This window comes from Mesoplodon bidens (genome assembly GCF_964165515.1).
Source record: "Mesoplodon bidens genome assembly, chromosome: 8".
NCBI lineage: Eukaryota > Metazoa > Chordata > Mammalia > Artiodactyla > Ziphiidae > Mesoplodon > Mesoplodon bidens.
In genome coordinates this window covers 104,498,468-104,522,528 of record NC_138165.1, presented here as the reverse complement: position 1 = coordinate 104,522,528, position 24,061 = coordinate 104,498,468, and the positions used below count along the sequence as shown (strand labels likewise).

The following is a 24,061-nucleotide window of genomic DNA, read 5'->3' as shown; positions in this document are numbered from 1 at the left end:
GGGATTGACTACTTACTTGGTTGATTGGGTGATGAGTTACTTTATCCTGGTGGAATGTAATAGAAATCACATTTTGTATCTGACAGTTTTCTTAATCTTTCTGCTTTGTAGATCAAAATGTAATACACATGTTTTTCTAGGAATATGTTAGTTTAACCAGTATATATAGGCTTTTCTTTGCCACATGAAATTGCTAGGAGTTTAACAGACTTCTTGGGTCCTTAGGGTATGGAAGAGTAAGAGAAGATGATGAAGACAGTGACGATGATGGCTCTGATGAGGAAATAGACGAGTCTCTGGTAAGGTGCTGTTCTTACCAAGTTTTAATGTGTAAAGTTCAGGGCCTGTAGCTTCAATGGATTTTGTTTTGCTTTGTTTAGGCTGCTCAATTCTTAAATTCAGGAAATGTACGACACAGGCTACAGTTTTACATCGGAGAACATTTACTACCATATAACATGACTGTGTATCAGGCAGTACGACAGTTCAGTATACAGGCCGAAGATGAACGGGAATCCACGGATGATGAGAGCAATCCTCTAGGAAGAGCTGGTATTTGGACGAAAACTCATACAATATGGCAAGTCTGAAAATGATTTTGTTTGGTTTTTCATCAACATTGATACTGTTTATGTGTTTTGGAGTTCCTGTTACTGGCTGGCTTGCATAAGGAGAGAGGAGACTCTAAATTCTATGTTTTATTGTTAAAAGCCTCTTCAAATGTTCCATCTTGTGTGTGTGTGTGTGTGTGTGTATTTAGCTTCCTCATTAAATCTACTTGAAAATGTGTTTGGGCGATAAATCATAATTTGCACCTACTTTTCTAGTAGCTTCATTTCAAGTGTTTAAATAAAGCAAAAATGTCTCCATAAGATGATGTTCCTTTAGGTAGTATGAAGTTTGGCATCTCTGAGCCCTTAGAGGCATTTGGATGCAGCTTCCTGCATTGTTGGTGAATGTCTACTACTTATTTAAACAGGGTGATTCTTCTCAGAGCCACCCCCTGGAATTTCTCAGGTGGCCCCTCCTAGGTGATCTTTTCTAGGAAGCAGTCCCATTGGCAGTTCTCCAAATCCACAACTAGGGAGAGAGAGGATAGCCCTCAGAGAGTTGTTCTGGTAACTCTGTGGTGTCTGTGGCTTGCACTTCGCCTTGCAGAATAATTTGCCATTTTAAAATCTACTTTGGGTTTACATACTCTTATTACTTTAGGTACAAACCCGTGAGAGAGGATGAAGAAAGCAATAAAGATTGTGTTGGTGGTAAAAGAGGAAGAGCCCAAACAGCTCCAACAAAAACTTCCCCTAGAAATGCAAAAAAGCACGATGAGCTGTGGAACGGTAAGTGATGTCTAGAGGGGCGAGGAGATCGCCATGGGGCAGTAGTCTTCCTGTCTTGAAGGTTTTGACGGAGTGATTTATGTCTAGTAGTAAAATCTTTTAATATAATTTATAAAAATATGAATTACTACAGACGCTTGGCTGCTTTTAATTGAACCCTTGGCTTTAATGTCTAGAAAGTGGAAAGTTATCTTGAAAGAATTTGGGGGAAAACTTACCATCCTTTCCATGAAGAATTCATGTTTTTATGAAAGCAAAAACAAATTTCATTAGTAGAACATATGCACTAAAGAAGAGGCTGGACATTGGCAGGTTGACCCTTAATTTTTATTGTTATTCATTATAATAGTGTGATCCACCAATTACAGAAGGAATAAAAAGTTTTGCTAGGTTATAAAACGACTACAGAAAGTAGTAAAATCTCCCAATTGACTTACCTTCCTTTGTAGTATTTCCTTCCAGTCTAACTTTGCTCATTTCCTCCCTTTCTTTTTTATAAGATGGTAACAGTGCCTTACCAATAGGCTGCGTTCCTTGGGGACCAGCCCCTATTAGGGATTTCCAAACACTGGTGTTGTTGATGAAAATTTCCCTGGTTCACAGAAGTAAGGGCATTGTAGCAACTTTGTTTTTCATAAAACTCAGTTTTTTCTATATAAAAGGGTGTTTGAGATACTTGTTTTCTATGTTTTTGGTATTAAAACAGTTGCCCTTTTATGCAGAGGTAGTGTTGTGGTTTTTAATTTCTTTGCTTGGTAGAAGTAAATGGCAACAGTTTCAATCTCTCCTTTTTTTTAATGCTATTACTTTATGAGATCTAAGAACAAAGGAATTGCGGATCCTACTTGGAAACTATCACAGTCTATCATGTCCTAAGTCTTGGATTAAATAACCAAATCTTATTTTTATCGGATTTATAACTTGGGAGTATTTGTTTATCTTACATGGCCATTTTAAACCGGATATAAAAAATCCAGGAAATTTCTGTAACAGTGAACTTAATTTAAACACCTTTTCTTTACTCCTCTCTGGCCATTTTATTGTTAGTTATTTTCTGATATAAAGGAGAAATGCAAAGGAGTCAGTTTTTCTCCTTTACAATGTATGAGTATGGGAGAGAAAGTGAAATTTTCCTAAGCCTGGATGATTTATCTGTGAGATAAAAAGGGAAGAAAAATGTTCAAGCTATCAGTACTCTACTAGTAAGATACCGAGCGTTAAATCTTAACCACTCGTGGTTACTGTTTTGAGGCATGTTGAGATGTTCATTGACTCTGCCTTTCTAACTTTGATCAACACTTTGATCAGACTTTGATCTTTTGCCCTCTAGATGGAGTGTGCCCGTCAGTATCAAATCCTTTAGAAGTTTACCTCATACCCACACCACCTGAAAATATAACTTTTGAAGACCCTTCGTTAGATGTGATTCTTCTTTTAAGAGTTTTACATGCCATCAGTCGATACTGGTATTACTTGTATGATGTGAGTAATGTTGCCTACTTTCGAACTTTTCCTTGATGTGTTGTCCATTACATGTTTTTTCTTAGTTTCTGTCTAGTGCTTGATCAGTTTCCTGTTGTACTAGAAACAGAAACAGTGATTCAGCTGAACAGCACGGATCCTAGCCCAGTGAAGTGCAGTATACTCTGCAGTGGGGACTTCTCCCCCACTGGCTTTTCCCCCGGCCTATGTTCTTGGATTAGTTCTCTTGGCAGACTTGTAAATATTCTCTAGCTATAATTTATAAAATTAAGCTACCACATAAAAATTGAACATTAATTTATTAAAAAATCTTTAGGTACCTTTAGCTAAAAGTTCATTTATTTAAGATGTGTATTAAATTCAAGTGAAAGTTGAATGCTAGTCTTCGATACTTCTCTAGTGGAGGGAAGAGTGAAGGAGCTGGCCCTGCATGAAGCGTCCGCTGCTGTGTCCGTGGCACGTGGGGTTGGGCTGTCTCAGCTGTGCGTTGTGAAAGCTGTCATTCAGGTTGGGACGTACCAACGAGAAGCTGTATGTTGGAAACCAGCAGGGGAAATCTCGGCACTCTGCATGTGCATTTGGGAATAAAGGAAACGATAGTGAATATAATCCTAATGTTTTACTACATAATAGACTTTTTTTTTTTAACATTTTACAGAACGCAGTGTGCAAGGAGATTATCCCAACTAGTGAATTTATTAACAGTAAGTTGACAGCAAAAGCAAATAGGCAGCTTCAGGATCCTTTAGTAATCATGACGGGAAACATCCCAACATGGCTTACTGAACTAGGAAAAACCTGGTAAGAAAATCACTTCTGTAGTGGTGGGCTTGGGAGTGTTATCATTGTGTTGGTCTTTATATATCTTGTTACAAAAACATAGTCTTTAGCAAACCTATTTAAATGTGTTTAGTTAACGTGGTTTTTGATCATAGCTTGCTTAATAGTGTAGCTTCAGCATCCAAACAGGCTAGATGAGCTGGGGCCGGCACTAGGTCTACTTGATAGTATCTTTATATATGAAATAGGGAAGTACACAAGGATTTTTAGTGAGGGGATTCAGCCTTCTTCCATCATAAAATTGGACACCAAAGGTGGAGTTTGGTTGATTCTCTCTCTGAGCCTGTTTGGGTCCAGACCTACATTCTTGGAAGACTATAGGACTGCACTGATGGATACGGGAGCCACCAGCCACATGGAGCTGTATTTACATTTAGGTGAATTAAAATGAAACATTTTAAACGGGAGTTTTTTAGTCACGCTACCCACATCCTTGCGTGGCTACCCATGTTGTACAGAATAGATGCTGAATGCTTAGATGATCATAGGAAATGCTCTGGACAGCTCTGTGTCAAGAACTACCAAAATCATATGTCAAGAGGCAGCAAGGCCTTGGTACTGCAGAGTTCATTCTTTAAAAATAACCAGCTGCCTTTGGCAGTTCTGAGTGACGTAACAAATGCCAAAACCAAGAGGAAAATCATGAACTTAGTGAAACCATTACTTGTGTGTATGTGGAATGGGCTGGGTTGGCAACCTGGTGAGGTGGTGATTATATTTTAAAATTTCGCCTTCACTAGTCATGTTATGCTTACTGAAGGTCATTGGGAGATTAAAGATGATCTTGGATGGACTTGATTTTAATGGTTGAATTTCAGATTCCATAGTGAATGGCTACTTAATGCATTATTACTTGATCACTTAGAAATTTCATGCAAGAATTATGAAAATTCTTCAAAATTAGTTGAGTAGACCATTTTTATTGGTTACATTATAAGTATTAATCTGTATCATATCAAAAGTTGTTTCTAAGCCAGGGTTTTTTAATGGTTTCTGATTCTAATTCAGTTAATAAATTTATATCACATCTTTTTACAGCCCGTTTTTCTTCCCTTTTGATACCCGGCAAATGCTTTTTTATGTAACTGCATTTGATCGGGACCGAGCAATGCAAAGATTACTTGATACCAACCCAGAAATCAACCAGTCTGATTCTCAAGATAGCAGAGTTGCACCTAGATTGGATAGAAAAAAAGTAAGTTTCTCCCAAAATATTTAAAGATAAGTCATACTGATAATGCGAAAACTAGAAATGTGATGCATCTGATTATCCCTATTGGTTTAGAGGCTTATCTTAGTCACAGTTATCTCTTTGCTTATCTTCTTATCGTATGTGTTAGCCGTATTTTCCTATCAGTCTCTTGGGATCTCTTGGGATTCTTCTTTATTCTCCAGTAAGAGTCCTTCCCTCCCACCCCGGTTTCTGTAATGATTTCTACAATTGTTTTTCTCTTTTAGTCTCCATAACTCTTGTGCCAAGGAAGAATCTTCTCTTCTTTCACTGAGACCTCCTTCCTTTTCTTTCTAAATTAAGAACTCTAACCATATCTCCCTTTTATAATTGATCCCTTTATGCAATAGGTAGAATTAATCAAATCCACATCATTCTCTTAGCAAATCACTCCAATTAGAAGAGGCAAACAGAATCCTTGACATAGTTCATGTCTCTGTACCCGTCAGCCTTGTGCTGCTGACTGCATCTTCTTGGCTTCTAATCCTGGCCCCATGGTGATAACTCTAAACCACACCGCCCTGGGCCATTTACATCTGAGACTAGTCCTGCACTTCTCACGCTGCACTGCCTTTTACTTAGGACTTCTTTGTTCATCTGAAAAAGTTCATCAAAAGAAAAAGTCTTGCTGAGGATTCTTATTCAAGTCTGTCTTCCTACAAACTTCTATCTCCAAAAGTCTCACAAAAGCCATTAGTAATGGCTTAAAAAGGGGGGAGTGGGAGGAATGAGAAGCAAAACAAAAAAACATTGTTCTTAAATCCTATCTTTATTTGTATCATTAGGATTCCATAAACAAGGTGTAGGTAGAATTTGGAAATCTATCAAGACCTTTCTCATCCCCGTGCATCTCATTAATGGATGTTTGCAGTGGTGCTTGTAGGATCTCTGCCCGTTAGAGCCAGTAGGTTTCCAGCTCACCTGTCACCTCCACACCTATTTCTCCATCACCAAACTATAAATGTACACAGCGAGATTTCAGGGAGCCACAGCTCTTAATTGCATTGATGTTTGAGAAGGTTACAGAGTTCCTTTCTTCAACAACTTGAATTTTCTGAATTTGCCATGGGCTCAAGCTAATAACTACACTCACATCTAGCTTTTCTTCATGTACAGCAGGATGCTGTCGATGTTTATAGCACTGCAGCTATGTCTTAAAACCTTTTCTGAGGTGTGCTTCTTTTTTAAGAAATAATTTTTAACGATTGAATTGATTTTTTTTTTTTTTTTTTTTTTTTTGCACTGAGAGAAATGCCACCTGTTTATCAAAGTTTCCTCACATTTGTACTTTCCTTTGCAGCGTACTGTGAACAGAGAGGAGCTGCTGAAACAAGCAGAGTCTGTGATGCAGGATCTCGGCAGCTCACGGGCCATGTTAGAAATTCAGTATGAAAATGAGGTGAGCTTATGAGGCTGTGTTGACTTGTGCTCTTGATAAGATGTCACTAGAGTTTCTTGGTCCTGTGAAATTCTAAAAGACGACTGGGAAATTTATCTGAAAACTTGAGATGTACTCTATTTTCTCTTGAATGATTTGTTCTAAGTTCTCCATTTTTCGAGGTTAAATTGCATAATAAAAGACAGGGTTTTTTTTTTTCCTGGCAGAAGAGCAAGTGTTTGTGTAATCTTTAGGTTGATAAAGTGAAAGGTTTTAAACATAACTTTCAAAATGTTTGAACTGCGTTTTTAAAAAAAATCAGGTTTACTGAGATACAACTCATATATCATAAATGAACACTTTTAAGATACACATTTCTAAGTGTTGACAAATGTATACAGTCTGTAACCACAACCACATCAAAATAAAGAAAAAATCCCATCACCACAAAAAGTTCTCTTAGACCATTTTGCAGTCGGTCCCCAGCCTTCATCCCCAATCCCTGGCAACCATTGATGTGTATTCTGTCCCTCCAGTTTTGTCTTTGTACAGTCTCATAATAAATGGAATCATAAAGTACGTAGCCATTTGTGTTACTCTGCTTTCACTTAGTGTAATGCTAATCCATGTTGTTGCGTGTATCAGTTTGTTTCCTTTTATTGCTGAGTAATAGTAACAGTCCATTACGAGGACATACCATCATATGTTTACCTAACCATCAGTTGATGCACATTTAGCTCTTATGAGTAATGCTGCTGTGAGCATTTGTGTACAAGTCTTCATGCAGACATATGTTTTCATTTCTCTTGGGTAAAATATAAAATACTTCAGGGTTGAATGGTGCTGGACCAGCAGGGAAGTATCTTAATTTTTTTTTTTAAGGCAAAACTTAAGTTTTTGGACATCTGAAACTTATGGACATGACATTTCCAAATACTCCGTTTACTTATTATTTATTTATAAAAGCCAACAACTCTGCCTCCCAGTTTTCTTATCTGTGAAGTGTGGGTTGTAGTACAGCCTCAGAGCTGTGACTGAGTTCATGTGGTGAAGAGTTAGAACCGTGCCTGGCGCATGGTGAGCACTGTGTATATGTAGCAGTTTAACCTACAAAGCTATCTAGTTAACCAAGTAATTTTAATCATGACTTTGATTTTTCACTCGTTTTCTTAAGCATTTTCTCCTCCTCATTAAGACTTTTGAATAGTTGACAGTATTTAATCACCACATTTAAAATTGTAAGTAGTTAAGTACTAAGTACACAGAGTGCCAGGATCCAGGTTATGGCAGAGTTCCTGCATTCCCAGGATCACAGCATAGTTGGAGAGACACAGGACAAAGTGCGAATGGGTGTGGAAAGTGAGTGGTACAGGTACCAAGTGAATGAGCCTTTCAGATGAGGAGCCCGTCTCAGGAAAGAGAGGGGGGGGAGTTAAGGAATCAAAGGATGTAGCTTCAACAGAGGATCAGGCTTGGTGGTGAATAGCAGAAGGGAGTAGCTCTGGAGGGGATGGGAGGCAGATGGAATGGAGGCTGGGATAAGAAATTTGGATCTTTTGAATCTACCCAGGTCATGCCTGTTGCTCAGAGGATACAGCTCTTATATGTTTACATGTCCAAATTTCTTACTCGTGAAACTGTAAGACCTTTGCTGTAGCCAGCTTGTTCTGCTTGGTTATTTAAACACGCATTTTCTACTTTGTTTTACTCCAACATATTTTTCTCTCGTCAGGAATGAACGTCTTTACTCTCTCATCCTTCATGCCCCTGTTCAGATTGCGTCTTACATGAAACCTAAACTTAAGTTCAGAATAGCATCACGCTGATTGTTCCACAGGTCAGGATTGAAGTGCTGATACAGAAATCACAATTTTATGATTTTCACTGATGGGTCTTTCCTGATGACTCTGGAAAAAATTCTGTGAGCCGACTTCATTGAGGAAGAAGGAGTGGAGTGCTGGCTTTATATATGCTTAGGGCCTCGGGTTGTCAACCAGATTCAACTGTACAAGTCAGCTGGTGGCTGTTAGGAAGCCTTTCTAACAAGCTCTAGAAGAATCCTGACCAAAATGTCAGAACAGAATGGACTCCATTCTTGAATAGAGATGACTGGTAAGCCAGTCTCTGGGCTCAGCAAAGCACTTAAGCCCATTATCTGTCACATGGCATATGCCTCCAGGACGATGCAAGGTTAGGAGCACGGACTGGGGAGCCTGGTGCTGGCACTTACTAGCTGTGTGAAGTCGGGCTAGCTATGTCAACTCCCCAGTAATAACCCGACAAAGGGCATAATGCCTGTGCCTACCTCATTATGTTGTTTAAGTGATTAAATGCTAAAATGTGTAAAACACACATTATCTGTCACATGGTATGTGCTAGTATATAAGCATTAGCTTTTGAAAGAGAAAGACTTTGAAAGTTTCAAATAACACAAGTTGTCAAACTTTTTTTGTTTTTCTGTGTTTCTAGAGCTTTATGCTTTTCCTTCCTTTTGGAAGACGTTTCCCTCTACCCTTCTAGGTTCTTCTGGCTGGTCACAGGAAGTCTGAGTAACTCACCAAAATGGCCAAAGCCCTCATCTTAAATACTGTCTTCAGCCAAAAACAGAAGAGGATGTTGGGGGTAGTAGTTTGGGACTTCAAAGGGGGGAGGAAGGCAGTCCACATGGAGCAAATGTTTGGTAAACAAATATTTGCCGGACCAGGCAGAGACAATGGGACACAGAGTGGACTCTGATCCCTAGGCCCTGTTTTCCTCCCACCATCCCTAGCCCATATTCTTTGCAGATACCTCTGGTGATAGCTCTGTTGTGGGAACCGGCCCTTTATCTAAATTCTTTTAGGCAGTTAGAGAGTAGGTCAGAGTTTCTTCCTGAGTCTTTTGGGCCTTGATTGTTTTCAGCTGTAAATAATCTGCATGCCAAAGAGACATTTTGGGCTGGCAAATTTTGTATCTCCTCATTCCTTTAAAAACAAATGAAGCAAAAAAAAAAAAAAATGAAGCAAAACCACAGTACCTACCTTTTTTTTTTAAGGGAGTGGCTGGGTAGGCTGAAGATCGCTGGAAAGGTCAGCTCTACCTACAGGATTGCTGGCCAGCCCAGTGCAGGGTTGACTCGCCAGAGCAGGTGTGACCTGGTCCTTCCACCCTCACAGAGGCTTCCTGGGATGAAAGTGTATACAGTTTTGCCCATGTCACTTAATATTTTAAGTTAAGTCTGCTTTACTGTTAGCAGTAACAGTATTTGGATGAAGGAAATAGGCTGATCTAATCTATGATTTCTGTTTAACCTGGGATAATTATGCTAAAAGGAGCTAGGATTAACTGGCTTTAAAGCACCATCTGGTGGATACCAGGTGTTACTGCAGTTTTTTTTCTTTTCTTCTTTCCCTAACTTCCTCCTAGGCTCACGAGTGAGTGGAGAACAAAATACACAAAGTCCTTACTGTCATGCAGCTTTTAGTTTGGGGAGGCCGATACACACACACACTCTCATTCACTCATGTATATGTATGTGTAGGATGTGTGCTGAAGAACTAAAGCAAAATAAGAAGATAGAGCATCATGGGGAGAGGATAGGGTGGAATGAGATGACATTTGAGCAGTAGTCATTACTGTCTAGGGGAAAGACTATCTCTTAGCAAAAGAAAGGTGAAGCAAAAGCCCTGAGGCAGAATTCCCTGCCTGTTGGAGGATGACAGTAGCTAGAAATAGGACTCAGGGGATCACATAGGACACCCAGGCCGAGCTAAGAATTTGAGCTTTTGCTTGAACGAGATGGGGAGCCTTTGGAGGGTGTGGAGGAATGATGTGAACTCAGGTTGTATGAGGATCACTCTCATGCTGTGAGAGAAGGACATGAGGTGTGGAGAGCGCCATTGCAGAGACCACTTAGGAGCCTCTAGCACTGGGCCAGATAAAAGATGCTGTGGTGACCAGTTTGGAACATATTCTGAAGGTGGGGCTTACAGTGTTTAATGATGGGTTGTTAAGGCGCCAGAAAGGGAAGCATCACGGGTGGCTCCAGGCTTTGGTTGCAGCAGGAGGTGAATGCTGATGCCAGTTACAGCCGTGGAGTACTGACAGAGACGGGGAGCTGGGTCTGGAAAGCTTCTCCAGACCCAAGCAGGTCACTGTTTGGAAAGTTACAGTTAACCGTTTTGTGGACTACATCAAATCCTTTAAGCTAGTGGGGAAAGTAACTGTGTTAATGGTGAAATAATACCCATTATTTACAAGTAATCAGTAAGTGAAATATAACCTTCCTGACGGGACTGTGGTTAGATGAAGCTTATAAACTATGGAATTAACTTATCTTTAGTTGCATATCTAATTTATGGTGTGAGCTGATAGGACCTTGGTAGAACATGAACGAATAACTGTGGGTGCTGGTCCAGACGTTCCTTTTTTTGTGTTTTATTCAACAAACCTCTATTAAATGGCTGGTGTTTGCCCAGGCACTACCATGGATACAAGATGAATTAAAGTTACCCCTAAGTGAGGTATGCAAGCATATAATGAAATCATGGTAGTCTAATGTGGTGAGTACTTAAGTAGCCAAAATGTAAGTTCTGAAAAAGAAGCAAAGTAACTGCTTGGGCAGATAAAGAGGCTTCTTCTAAGGAGTGGACATTTTGAGCTGGTTCCAGGGGAACAGTTCACCAAAGAGAGAATGGGAAAGAAATCCATTCCAGACAGTGCCGTCTGTTCCCTGAGGGCACGGTATATAGCTGCAAGGGTACTCTTATTAGTATATGAATTTGAAGCATACAATTAAAATGTTGGGGCCACAGGAAGCAGGAAGTAGTAAAGGGTTGCTGGTTCTCGTTCCAGGTGACCTGGACTGAGGGAAGACAATCAGGACAGTTTAGGAAATAATCTCTAATACATTCTGGTAAACAGTTGCTATTCGTATCCATTGCCAAAAGGTTGGCAGGTTAAAAAAAAAAAAGGGCAGCACAGATTCTAAAATTTAACTTGTCCTACTTCTGTTCCTCTGTAGGTTGGCACAGGTCTGGGGCCTACACTGGAGTTTTATGCACTTGTATCTCAGGAACTACAGAGAGCTGACTTGGGTCTCTGGAGAGGGGAAGAAGTAACTCTTAGCAATCCAAAAGGTAATACCAATCTGTGACTAAGTCAATTTGTCATTCAGTTCAGGTAAAGGGCCCTTACAATTCATTATATATGTTTAACTTATAGTAGAGGGCCTGGCTCTCTGACCTAATTTCTTTTCACCTTTGTTTTCTCATCTATCAAATAAGGGAGGCCCTTCCAGCTCTAGAGGACTTCATTCTGTGATCTGCTATCTGATTTTGAGAATACTGAATTTCTTAAATGTTCTTAATTACCAGGTCTGTCTTGTTTTGGGAAATAGCATCTAAAGTTTGGTGATTTACTCATTTTATAGGAAGCCAAGAAGGGACCAAGTATATTCAAAACCTCCAAGGCCTGTTTGCGCTTCCCTTTGGTAGGACAGCTAAGCCAGCTCATATCGCAAAAGTTAAGATGAAGTTTCGCTTCTTAGGAAAATTAATGGCCAAGGCTATCATGGATTTCAGATTGGTAAGTATAGAATTACCTTTTTTTCCTACAATTTTTTTGGACCTGTGTTCTATGATGGTACCTTAATCTCCTGCATTTAATGCTGTATTTTAAAACACTGCTTCACAAATCTTAATGTGCATATGAATTGCTTGGAGAATTTATTTAAAAAGCCAATTTTGATTCAGCAGTTCATGGGTCAGGCCCAGGTTTCCACATTTTCTTGCCAGCATTCAGGTGATACCCAAGTGCCAGTCTGTGGACCATTCCTTTAGTAGCAAGGGTTCAGAGAATCAGGCAACATTAAGGGTGGTTTTAATTATATATATTTTTAAGTGTTTGAATTAGATTTTTTTTTTTTTTTTGCTGTACGCGGGCCTCTCACCATTGTGGCCTCTCCCGTTGCGGAGCACAGGCTCCGGATGCGCAGGCTCAGCGGCCATGGCTCACGGGCCCAGCCGCTCCGCGGCATGTGGGATCTTCCTGGACCGGGGCACGAACCCGTGTTCCCTGCATCGGCAGGCGGACTCTCAACCACTGCGCCACCAGGGAAGCCCTTGAATTAGATTTTTAATTCAGTAGGAAAAGCATGAGCATGTGGCTAAACTGCAGTAAATTTCCATTAACGTGCAGGAGTGAAAATAACCCAAAAAATTAGTATTCACAGAGAGGTTTGAATGTTTCTGGACTTTTCTTCATTTTTTTCTTCTCATATTTTCTGAGATACTTTGTCAGTATGTGTAAGACGTTTTCATCTGAAGTCAGATTCACAAGCTTACAATTTCATTGTTGTTGAAAGAATGTGCTGTTAATCAGTTATTTTTGAAGTTCCATTTTTTCATTTTAGTTATAACTAATTGGTCTTTTACATTCTTCCTTCCGAATATGCAATAATACAGACTGAAGTGGAATTAAGTTCACTTGGTCCAAAATTGAGTAAGACTCCTCTAAACATCTCTTGGTGTTGAGGTCCTTATGGAGAATGTATGTCCATCATTGAAAACTTCTTTTTTAAGGCCAGTGTTTCAATAGGAATCTTCAGTATTCTAATTTTTTTTTTTAAACAATATCGGCCCCAAATTGAGTTTAAATGGGGACAGTTTCATGTACTGAGAGAAACAGTTCTTTAAATATGTTTTCTTCCCCTGGGGATTACTTGACCTTTTAAAATGACTTCTTGAAGTGTCACTTAAAGAATTGAGGCAGTGCTAGAAGCTTGGTGTGACTGTTGTGATGTTTGCACCTTCTCTTTCAGGTGGACCTTCCCCTGGGCTTACCTTTTTATAAATGGATGCTACGGCAAGAAACTTCGCTGACGTCACACGATTTGTTTGACATTGACCCAGTTGTAGCCAGATCAGTGTATCACCTAGAAGACATTGTCAGACAGAAGAAAAGACTTGAACAAGATAAATCCCAGGTAGGCTTAGAAAATGAAACAGTCAAGTGGATCAGTTTCTTCTTGTAGAAAGATGAGTTCTTTGTTAAGTGATTTGTATTTGGTCCATTTATTATTTTATATTGGAAGAGTTTAAATTTTTATTATAATAACTGAAGCATATGATTTTACAGTTGGTAAGATGACCTGTAATAACAGCAGGTGTTGAACAGACAGCTTGACCAGCAAATAAAATACACCCCTAACTAACACCATAGGGCTCTTGTTTATTACATTTTAGATGGCCATTATGTATCTGGGCAGATACTCTATTATACTGAGTTCTTTTAGTAAGCATTTGAATCAATAAGGCTATTCGCAGGACAGATTGATTTTCCAGAAAGATGGCTTAATTTAGGAACAGTTCATCTGTTTCTAGAGAGATCTCAGGAAGATATTTTTAAAGGTCATGGTAGGTATCACTGTTTCTTGGTAACATCTGTTAAGGTTTCTCTGTTAGATCTCATGGGTAATCTTGATCTTTAAATCATTAATGTATATTCTTTATACATTAACAAAATTAAATCATTTGAGAATGACAGTGGTTCTGTGTCTGACATTGGAAGAAGACAAAGCTGTATTTTTTAAAAAGTGGCATAGAGTCAGACATCTTGTATGGGGGCAGGTAACATGGACCAGTGTTAAATCAACTCCCATTTTATAAATTACGTAAAATAAGAATAGAGATTTAAGATTATGTAGCTACGGTGCTTTGTGACCGCCTGGAGGGGTGGGATGGGGAGGGTGGGAGGGAGGGAGATGCATGAGGGAAGGGATGTGGGAACAGATGTATATGTATGACTGATTCACTTGGTTATAAAGCAGAAACTAAAAAAAAAAAAGATTATGTAGCTAGAAAAAGTGTCACATCTCTTAATAAGATGGAGAGGAGCTTATAGTAGATGGGGTTTTTCGAATACTTCCTGTCGGGGAAGGAGGTGATTTGTAAGAAACTTAATTTTATCTTCCATATTAATTGATAATTATTAATGGTAATTTTGGGGTAAATGTTTATTAAGAGAACTTGGTGTTTAAAGAAGCCAGGTCCCTCTTTTCCATATAAAATCTGTTGTCTTGGGATTTTTAGTAAGGTTTATGCTTACCAACTTCTAAGGTTTAAATTTTAGACTACTATCATCTTATTTAAGATCATCTCTTAGGAAAATAACGCGAACACCACCACAAACAGCCCCACCCGCTCCAGATACAGTACAGCTCATGGTGCTCTTCCATGAGCCTTACGTGTATTCATTCATTTAATCTGCTGTGAGGTTTAGGTATTCCTGTTACCCCTACTTTGCACATGAGAAACCCAAGGCAGAAGGTTGAGTATCCTGCCCAAGGTCACATACCTAGAACACCGGAGAGCTGGAACTGAAACCCAGGCTGTCTGCTCTGGAGCCCACACTCTGACAGCTTTTGCAAAAGCTCTCTTACTTACCCTCGTCTCCAGTGCTGCCACAGTTCTCTTTCTCAAATCTTTTGAGATTTGTTCTTCTAATCTTTATTATTCCTGATGTTACCAATTTAAAAATATAAAATCCATAGCACAGAAACCACACTCCAGAAACTTGCACCTGGAACATGAGGACTGGTGGTATTCTCAAACACCTCACCTCATTATTTATAAAGCATTCAGATGGAGCAAGTTGTCCTGGCTGAGTTTCCACTGGGCAGTTTAAATTCTTGAAAGGCACATGGAAAATGGGCTAAAACTTAGCTTTCAATTTAACCTATAAGGTCTAGAGAAACAAACAGCTAATTCCTTTTAAACATCTCAAGGACATATTGGACATTCTAGATTCCTATCAGTGATAGCATTTTGGAGAGCTTTCTAATCAGAGAACGTTAAAATGGAGAGTTTGGAGAGTTTAATAAGTCCTTTTGCTGAAGAATATTTCAAATGTAAAATGAAAAGTCTGTCTTTGTGTGTCATCCAATGATGTACCCGAAACTGAGAGAGACCTAAACAGGTATTTTTGCAGAGGAGTAAAAATTCTCAACAGTGTAGTTTACCTTAACCCTAACCCTCCTCTGTGTTTTGAATTATCTGTAATCCTACGCAGTTTTCACTTTCCTCTTTAAACAATGAGTGTTAACCAGAACTTCGTAGCCTTTTTTTTGTTTAAATGACTTTCTGCATTTTGACTGTTTAGCCTTTAGGAATTGCATACTCGGAGGCATCTTTAATTCAGAAAGTCATTTACCTTCTTTCTCCTATACTGGATACCTTCATTTTCAGATAGAATTTGCAGTTTTGTATGTTGGTCTTTGATTCAGAAATTATGTTTTATATAAGCCTTTCATGATCTTAAACATTTTAAAAAGTGAATAATACAAACTTTTTAACATTTGTCTTCAGAGTAGGAGTTGACTTTTCTTAGGGATTTGCTAGAACCTTTTTTCATCACACTGTTGCTGTATGAATACAAATTTGTTAATGCTGGGCCTACAGTAATCAAATGAAGAATCTCCGGGTATTCTTTAGACTTGAGCTTGCAGAGCTTGCACTGTATTACTCAGTATTTGCTATATACATGTATTGGATTCATTAAGATTAGCCTAGAATTTATAAAAAGTTTGTCTGGCTCTGTAGAGCCTACCCTCTTAAATTGACCACTGTGCAAATTATTATGGCCTTTCTGTGAAATCTGATTGAATATGGTCAAATTGAGTAACAGACATCTCATTGTGGAGGAGCGCTCAGGCAATCTTGTTTTCTCATATAAAAATAATTGGATTTTGAAGTGTTTAAGATTATTTCCTTTGTGATCTCAGTGACTTATTTTTGTGTAGGTTATGACAAAAAAAGAAAGAAGAAAATAAGCTAAGAGAACCCATAAAATTTATTAGCATATCTTTCATTTCATAAACACAAACATAACTGACTGAATTACTGGGCTTGACGCCCCGCCCCCTTTTTTTAGACCAAAGAGAGTCTACAGTATGCATTAGAAACCCTGACTATGAATGGCTGCTCAGTTGAAGATCTAGGATTGGATTTCACTCTGCCAGGGTTTCCCAACATCGAACTGAAGAAAGGAGGAAAGGATATACCAGTCACCATCCACAATTTGGAGGAGTATCTAAGAGTATGTACTCGCAGCGCCCCCTGGGGCGAAGGCCAGCTGTGGCCATGTGGGGCTGGGCCCGGGGGGCCTGCTTTGAGGGGGAGGGAAGGGAGGGTCGAGTGAAGCACAGGTGCGTGTCCGGTAGCTGCTGCACAGCCTGGTGTGAGACCTTTGACGCCCGGGATCACTGCACGAAGTCCACTTCTCCTGACCTTCGCTTCTGTTTGCTCTTGAGAGAACATGTCGCATATCTCGCGGTACCTTCTATAACCTTGCACTCTCTCTCTTCAAGCTTGAATACTATCTAATAACATCTCATTTTCTTAGTTTGAAGAAATCAGTGAAAAGCAGCCATCCCTTGTGTTGTCACTAAACTGCATTTCCACCTTTCTATCAAGCCACCTAACTTGACCTAATAGCCTTTAACGCTGTTCACACGTGCGTGTGCGCACACGTTTATGGGTTTGGTGAGGCCTTTCATGATCCTTGACCATGTTTGCTAAGGAAAACAATTTTGTACTGAATACAAATTATGTTTTAGATTTCAACCTATGTAAGTCTTTATTATCACTGCTTTTGGAAAAGTTTCTTTTGGTTTATTCCTGACATTGAGTGGAAAGAGCATTGGGTTCCAGACAAAATACCACCTATACCTCCTGGGCCTGACTTTTCCACTAACTTACTGTGGGATTTTAGATAGAACGTCTGAAAACTTTCAGCTCCAGTTTCTTCATCAGTTTGAGAGAAGATAGCAGAGGACCTCTATTATTTAGTGTTTCTGTGATTCCTAAGTAATTCCTTTAACAGTCAGTAGGGCTGTGTTCTCATACTACCTACTTTGAGAAAACTAATCTTTCAGCTTACTAGTAAATGATGAGTTAACTCCAAACTAGGTTCTCTGAAAATATTTGTAATAATGCTTGTGTTTTTCTGTCAACAAAACGCTATTGTTTTCATTTTTATCTGAGTAGGTCCCTATTTCTGAACCCAAAGGGTTAGCCAAAGTCATTGATGACTAGGAGATGTTGGACCAATAACAGATGCTTTCTGTGACCCTTCAGTTTCATGTGACTGCATTCCAGAGTTTACCTTTTTCTAAGTGGAGGCACATACTGCAGAAGGATTGGGCTCTAAGAACTTAACAGGATTTAGAACTAAAAATTTCACATTAAAAATTAAAAACACTTAACAGTTGGTAATTGTGACTCTTGAAACATCATCTTTAATTCTCAATAACATTTTATTCTCTTCGGAAGTTTCGTCTGCTTCTCATCTGGTAAGGTAAAGTATAACTCATAGGGATTTTATGTATTGATAAATGAATTTAGAAACACACTAAATATATTAATTTATAACACACATGGCATTCTTTACATTTTCTTATTGGCCAGACCCTGAAGTAGAAGTTGACCTGACTTGTCTTTTACTTACGTAATTTACTGGGAGATATTTTAAAGACTTCATTTTTTTTTTTTTAAGTGATCAGGAAGGATGTTTCGCTGTAGTTTGCCAAATATTAAATAGGAAAGAAATTTGAAATCTTGTCGCAGGTTTTGAAAGAGTTTTCTTTTTGCAGCTGGTTATATTCTGGGCACTAAATGAAGGCGTTTCCAGGCAGTTTGATTCATTCAGAGATGGATTTGAATCAGTCTTCCCACTCAGTCACCTTCAGTACTTCTATCCTGAAGAAGTGAGTAGCTTGTGTGTAAAAGAAATCGTCATCTCTAGTTCTGTACCTATAATTATCTTAGTGGGGTCTCTCTGTGCTATTTAGTCAAAGACCCCATTGTTGCAAACAAATAGGTAGATGGTTGGGTGTGGTGGTGGGGTGGATGTTTGGGAAAGATAAGATCATTTCCTGAGTGAGGAAGAATATTAAATATAATGGTATTAAGTATAATGTATAACATATATAAATATTAAATATAGTATAAATAATAGAGCATGGGATCCGTGTGTGATTGAGTAAGCATAGCATTCTGTTTTTCTTTTTGTTTCTGTTTTTTTTTTTGGCTGTGTTGGGTCTTCGTTGCTGCTCACGGGTTTTCTCTAGTTGTGGCGAGCGGGGGCTACTCTTCCTTGTGGTGTGCGGACTTCTCATGGCAGTGGCTTCTCTTGTTACAGAGCACGGGCTTCAGTAGTTGTGGCACACAGGCTCAGTAGTGGTGGCGCACGGGCTTAGTTGCTCCGCGGCATGTGGGATCTTCCCAGACCAGGGCTCGAACCCGTGTCCCCTGCATCGGCAGGTGGATTCTTAACCACTGCGCCACAAGGGAAGTCCCAATCATAGCATTCTTGTCAGCTGACCCTCGATGCTGCTTGGTGGAGAGTGGGACTTGGGTTTCTGTACACCTGTGTCAGGTGGGGAGAGCCATAGGTCCATAGTAATGAAAGCGACCCTGGGGAGGTTACTTGTTGTTGTTTTTAAGCTAAACTTTCTGGGTTCACTGAGATGTTGATTGTTTCATGAGCGAGGTTAGTCCTTGAAGTTTTAAGGAAATGTTGCAAATTATCTAGTTGCCAAATCCAGAGAACACTTGTGAGAATGGAGTTAATGAGTTTATGTGCATAATTTTTTTCCAGCCATCTTTACTTAAAGTGCAACAAGAATCTCAGAAAACTACTCACTGATAGTGAGATGTCATAGAAAGGGTCTGGAAGGTGTTTGGTTCCCCCAGGTTGGAAACCTTTGTGTTTCTTTTTTGAGTACTAGCTTTAGACTACACCTTTATTACTGGCTGAATCTGGAAATCTTTAAATGACTTAGCGTTTTCATCTCAATTATTATTTTTATGTCCATTTTGATTTGCTACTTATTAAAACATGTGGTGTACCTGGCACTTTTAGGCACTAAGTGTCATCTGGAGTTGAAAACAGCAAGTGTTCCTTTTGGAATTGGATCCTGGTCCCCACTACTTAGCTGTGTGACCTTACCCAGGTTGTCCTATCTGAGCTGACTGGCTCATTCATAAGATTAAGATAACCTCTCTCTTACTGAACAAGATACATAAAGTACCTGACAGTGAGTGACACATAGTAGATACCAAATTTCCCATGCTCCAAATGGATTTTCTCAGAGTGTACGAGTCATCCTGCAAATGGGCAGTCTACCAGGTGAGAGATGGTTTAATTGGAAACTCATGTTAGATTTTCCAAGGACACACAGGCATTTTTTGCTTTCTAATATCTGTTCTGTAATGACTAGCTTGGTCCCAGACGACCATATGGCACAGAAGTGCCTTTCTTCACAAAGTGGGAAAACCTACCCATTTGCTGTGTCTCAGTTCAGCTCTCCTCTCCCACTTCTCTCTCCAGCTCACTGTTCTCTCTCTTGGCTTCCGTTATGGTGTGCCCTCGTGCTTCTAAAAGCCAGGATTTATAAAATCTCCCTGGTTAGAAGTAGATATCGAGTTAAAGCCTCTAAGAAACGAGAAGAATTAGGAGAACTTCAATTAAGGGTTGGTCTCAGGTATGTTTTGTCTTAGATTAAAGGCTCCCTAGAACCTAGTTCATGCAGATGGGCAGGGCACCTGTTCATGTCAGCTGAAGAAGAGCTTGAATCTGTAAATATATTAGAAGAGCACATTGTATAAAGAGTACCAAGCTGAAGTTTTTGGGCTTCTGTAGACCTTTTTATTGGCACGCCACAGAACGGAACATGTGTGCATTTTCAGTCAGTTACACAGCTATGTCCTTAGTAATCTGTTGCCCGTGTTTAAACACACAGCTGGATCAGCTCCTGTGTGGCAGTAAAGCAGACACTTGGGATGCAAAGACACTGATGGAATGCTGCAGGCCAGATCACGGTTATACTCATGACAGGTAAGTCCTGGGTTCTGCCAGTTTTCAGATACACACACATATATATACATTTTAAAATTTGTTTACTTATTAAAGGAGGCTTTCTAATATTTGGGCTTCATTTCTCTCAAGACTGCAACTTCAGGACCAAAAGCTTTTTTTGGTTTTTTTGCCCCAAGTATTTCTGTGAAAATGGGTGGGAGGAGGAAAGGTGGGGAATCCCACTGTGACCCCATTACCCATTTTTACGTATAGTAAAGTGGAAATATCTGTACAATCCCAGACAGGTCTTATTTATTACAAGAGTAATCGTTCCACCTGAATTCCAACTGTAACAACAGAAACATATTTGAGTGCATTACGGTGTGAATTCATATGTAGTCATATTTACATTTGATAGTCTCTAGCTAATTGTGAGAGTCAAAACTGTATTTTAATACGATGAAGTAACTTTGGTGTATTTATTTCTGTTGTAGTCGGGCTGTGAAGTTCTTGTTTGAGATTCTCAGTAGTTTTGATAATGAGCAGCAGAGATTATTTCTCCAGTTTGTGACAGGTAGCCCAAGATTGCCTGTTGGAGGTGGGTACAGCCATTGATTTATTGTAGCTATGAGTGAGTGTATGTGTGTGTGTGAGGCGGGTGGGGAGAGAACGCACGCAAAACTTCAGTGCCAACAGCAGGATATTCTTTCTTTGACCTTGAGCGCCTCTTAGTTATTTCAATATCATAATGTTTCTAAGTTTTCAATTTGTTCTGCAGTGTGTTAAGGGATATCACTGGCAGGACAGTTCATAGGGATTGACTTCAACACACTGAAGTAGGACACCTAATGTCCATGCAGTGCTGCTTCTCTACATCAGATTCACATTCTCAGACATACGCACATTATAAACCCTTAGATGGCTTAGATGAAAAGGCATTCTAAAGTCTGTTGTTTTCAGAAATGAATCCTAATACAGGTTGAATTGGCGCTCTTTTAAAAGCATAAGGGAAGCATAAAGAACTGTTTGCCTCCATGTTACACAGCGACTTTTGATGGTAAATAAAGCACGTCCCAGGTTCCGTACCCTCGATACATCTTGAATGGGTGGAGTTCATTGCCCAGCAGGAACGAGTACTTCCGTGTGTGGTACTGCTGTGCAGCAGAGCAGTGTAGTGTGTTCCTGACGCGGGCGGATAAGAGAGGGGACGTGTACTTGTGCTTCCAGACCCGCTCTCCTCACGGATGAGAGGCGGGTTCCCCTGAGCTGGCCGGCGGGCGTCCCGTCAACTTGCCAAGTTCCTCTGTCCTCCTTTCTTCCCTCTTCATCAGGCTTCCGGAGCTTGAATCCACCTTTGACAATTGTCCGGAAGACCTTCGAATCCACAGAGAACCCGGATGACTTCCTTCCCTCCGTAATGACCTGTGTGAACTATCTTAAGTTGCCGGACTACTCGAGCATCGAGATCATGCGAGGAAAGCTGTTGATGGCAGCGAGGGAGGGGCAACAGTCGTTCCATCTCTCCTGATCCCAGCGAGAAGCGCAGTGTCTGCCTGTCACAGCGAAAGAGAAACACCGCGATTTCTCTTCTAAATGTATCACCCGAGTCAAGGAAACGTGTTACGCCTTCTTGTTGTAGGAAAACGGCTTGCAGATTATCAAAGAGACACTTGGTTCCTATTCATTAATGGCCCCGTGGACTTAAAGTGATCAGGCCCTAAAACGTTGTTGTGATGAGGTTTCTTTAGCAAGTTCTTGTTTAAATTATCATTTATTTGACGAGTGAAGTTTTTAACTTGCTTTGCTGTGTGAAATTTAAAAAAGGGATGTTTTTCCAGGCTGAAACAATAAATGTCGCTGTGCAGTTTAATTCTGGGCTGTGTGTATCCATCTAGCTAAGTCTGCAGTTTTGTTTCCTCCAAAGACAACTCTTGTACATAAGTACAGAAATTAAAGCTCCCGTGTATTTGACAAATACAGTTGAGTAGGTGAGCTCTGTGTGCTTTTCACTTCCCTTGAGTTTCCCCGCCCCGATCCGTGTACTGTCTGTGCCGCTCACACAGGTTTTTTGTATACAAAACCCACAGTTGGTACATCTTCGTCAGCCATGGGCTTTCGTTGTTCCCTGTTCTCTCTCAAATTAAGATATAATTTAAAATTCATGGAATTGAAATATGTTGTCAATATAATTCAGCCTTTGTAACTAGGTAGCCATTTCTTATAGCTTAGTTTTAATATAGTTGTAGGGTATCACTGGCCTTGTACCAGGGACGCACTAGGACTGTTTACGTGGTGATTCCGGCAACCACCGCCTCTGTGATGGAGGCAAGGAGAGCTCATTCGTTTCTTTTGTGCAGGTTAAAAAGTCTGCAGCTTGGGCTGGCCAGTGTTTATTATTCTATGGCCAGAGCATTTTGAATTGATGTATACGGTTTTAAGCAAAGTTAGCAGTTTTCATTCCCTGTTGGAGTAAAGAAAAAGTCTTTCCCCCTTTTTCTCGTTTTAAGTTTTTGTTCAGTGTCTTCTTTCGCTATTCCGCTCTTCTCTTCCCCTCCTCCCAGTGCTCACATGGGACAAACAGCTCAGCCTTTGTCTCGACACACATCAAAGCACCTGTAGGCAATGCTCTGTCCAGTTGTTTTATGTGCTGATTTCTCAAATCTGCAATAATTCATCAGGTTCATGTTTCTACCTGAAAATAAAGTTTGTTTCACCTTTTTTGTTCATAGTTCTGTGCCGTATGCATGACTCTTAGTTGTAGAGGTGTATCTCACTGCAGGCAGGTCATCACAGCTCATGGCTGATTTCGCTCTTCAAAGAATTTAGAATAGCAACTGAGGAACATAAAATGTAGAAAGAGAATGAGAAGGAGACTCCTTCCTTCATTCCTAAGGTTCAAAATTAAGCCTGTTGCATAAATTTGAGAGAATTTCCATAATTCATCTTTCTGAAAATGAGAGATGAGCTAATGGTTTTTTTATTGGACTTTGAGAAATCAATTTTCTTTTGTTTGTTCTAAAGTCTTATTTAATTGATGTCAAAACCCCTTTGTCCCCTATTTCACCACTTAAAAGAAACTCCGTGGCTTGTTTTATTTAGATTACTTTGTCGTTTCCACTTAAATGGCCTTGTACGAGCATCCCCTTGTCTCAGTGCACCTGGGCAGTGACCCCCCCCCCCCCCCCGCCCTTAGGTGGGACGGAGCTGTGAGAGGAACTCGGAGTGTCTCTCCCTGGTCCTTGCAGAGGCTCTGGAGAGTGAGCTGCTTCCCTTTGACATCAGAGGAGGGAGTTGGGTTTCTGCAGTTCTAACATTGACACCGTAGGACCTGTGCAGTTTAATCAAGTGAAACTAGTGTTAAAGAATGAACCAATTTGTTTTAAACTGTTCTGATACCTTTTTACAGACTAAGCGCAAAAAAGAGTTTTGCGTGAACATAACCTTTTTGTTCCTCATTTTTTAAAGGGTTCTGTTGTTAAAATTTAGACGTATGTATAAACAAAGTAATGCATCATATTCAGATATCTTCTGTATTTAACATTTTATCCATATCATGGCCCTGGCAGATTTGGCCTCACTGATTTCAGCGTCTAAGGAGTGAGTACATTGGATGGTTTTGAATCGCACTGTGGAGCTTGATTGTTTCAAAGTCGGTAGTTCTCTGTTTAAAAGCTTTCAGTCTTTAGCTTACTCCTTAATTTCGGGACGCTTGGTTAATTAGGGGCAAGAAGACTTCCCATTTGAAAGCAGTCTCTCTTGGCAGAGGCCTTAATGTTACATCGTAGGGAAGAATAGACTTCATCTGCTGTTCCTCCAGTTATGCCTTAAATTTATTTGCTGAGTAATCCTGTCAACAAGCACTACTCTCTATGCTTTACACACGTAGACAGTTTGGATAGTGGCTAAGATTTGGTTGTCTTTTAGCTTTTGCTGAGGTGGAGTCAGTCAGATGTT

The 24,061-nt window shown here is 39.9% G+C and overlaps 1 protein-coding gene across 17 annotated transcripts in view; it reads left to right on the top strand.

Moving 5' to 3' along the window:
• Positions 1 to 21,977, top strand: part of TRIP12 (thyroid hormone receptor interactor 12) — a 144,879-nt gene extending 122,902 nt beyond the window's left edge. For all 17 annotated transcript variants that reach the window (XM_081243325.1, XM_081243324.1, XM_081243316.1 and 14 more), the window contains 15 exons: positions 226 to 299; positions 381 to 580; positions 1,213 to 1,340; positions 2,671 to 2,822; positions 3,481 to 3,623; positions 4,701 to 4,857; positions 6,194 to 6,292; positions 11,274 to 11,388; positions 11,682 to 11,836; positions 13,071 to 13,235; positions 16,181 to 16,345; positions 17,901 to 18,014; positions 20,052 to 20,146; positions 20,602 to 20,705; positions 21,439 to 21,977. In XM_081243325.1, the coding sequence (XP_081099451.1) occupies positions 226 to 299; positions 381 to 580; positions 1,213 to 1,340; positions 2,671 to 2,822; positions 3,481 to 3,623; positions 4,701 to 4,857; positions 6,194 to 6,292; positions 11,274 to 11,388; positions 11,682 to 11,836; positions 13,071 to 13,235; positions 16,181 to 16,345; positions 17,901 to 18,014; positions 20,052 to 20,146; positions 20,602 to 20,705; positions 21,439 to 21,635 (2,063 nt within the window). In that variant the 3' untranslated portion in view covers positions 21,636 to 21,977. The remainder of the gene's footprint in view (positions 1 to 225; positions 300 to 380; positions 581 to 1,212; positions 1,341 to 2,670; positions 2,823 to 3,480; positions 3,624 to 4,700; positions 4,858 to 6,193; positions 6,293 to 11,273; positions 11,389 to 11,681; positions 11,837 to 13,070; positions 13,236 to 16,180; positions 16,346 to 17,900; positions 18,015 to 20,051; positions 20,147 to 20,601; positions 20,706 to 21,438) is intronic.
• The last annotated feature ends 2,084 nt before the right edge of the window (positions 21,978 to 24,061 follow it).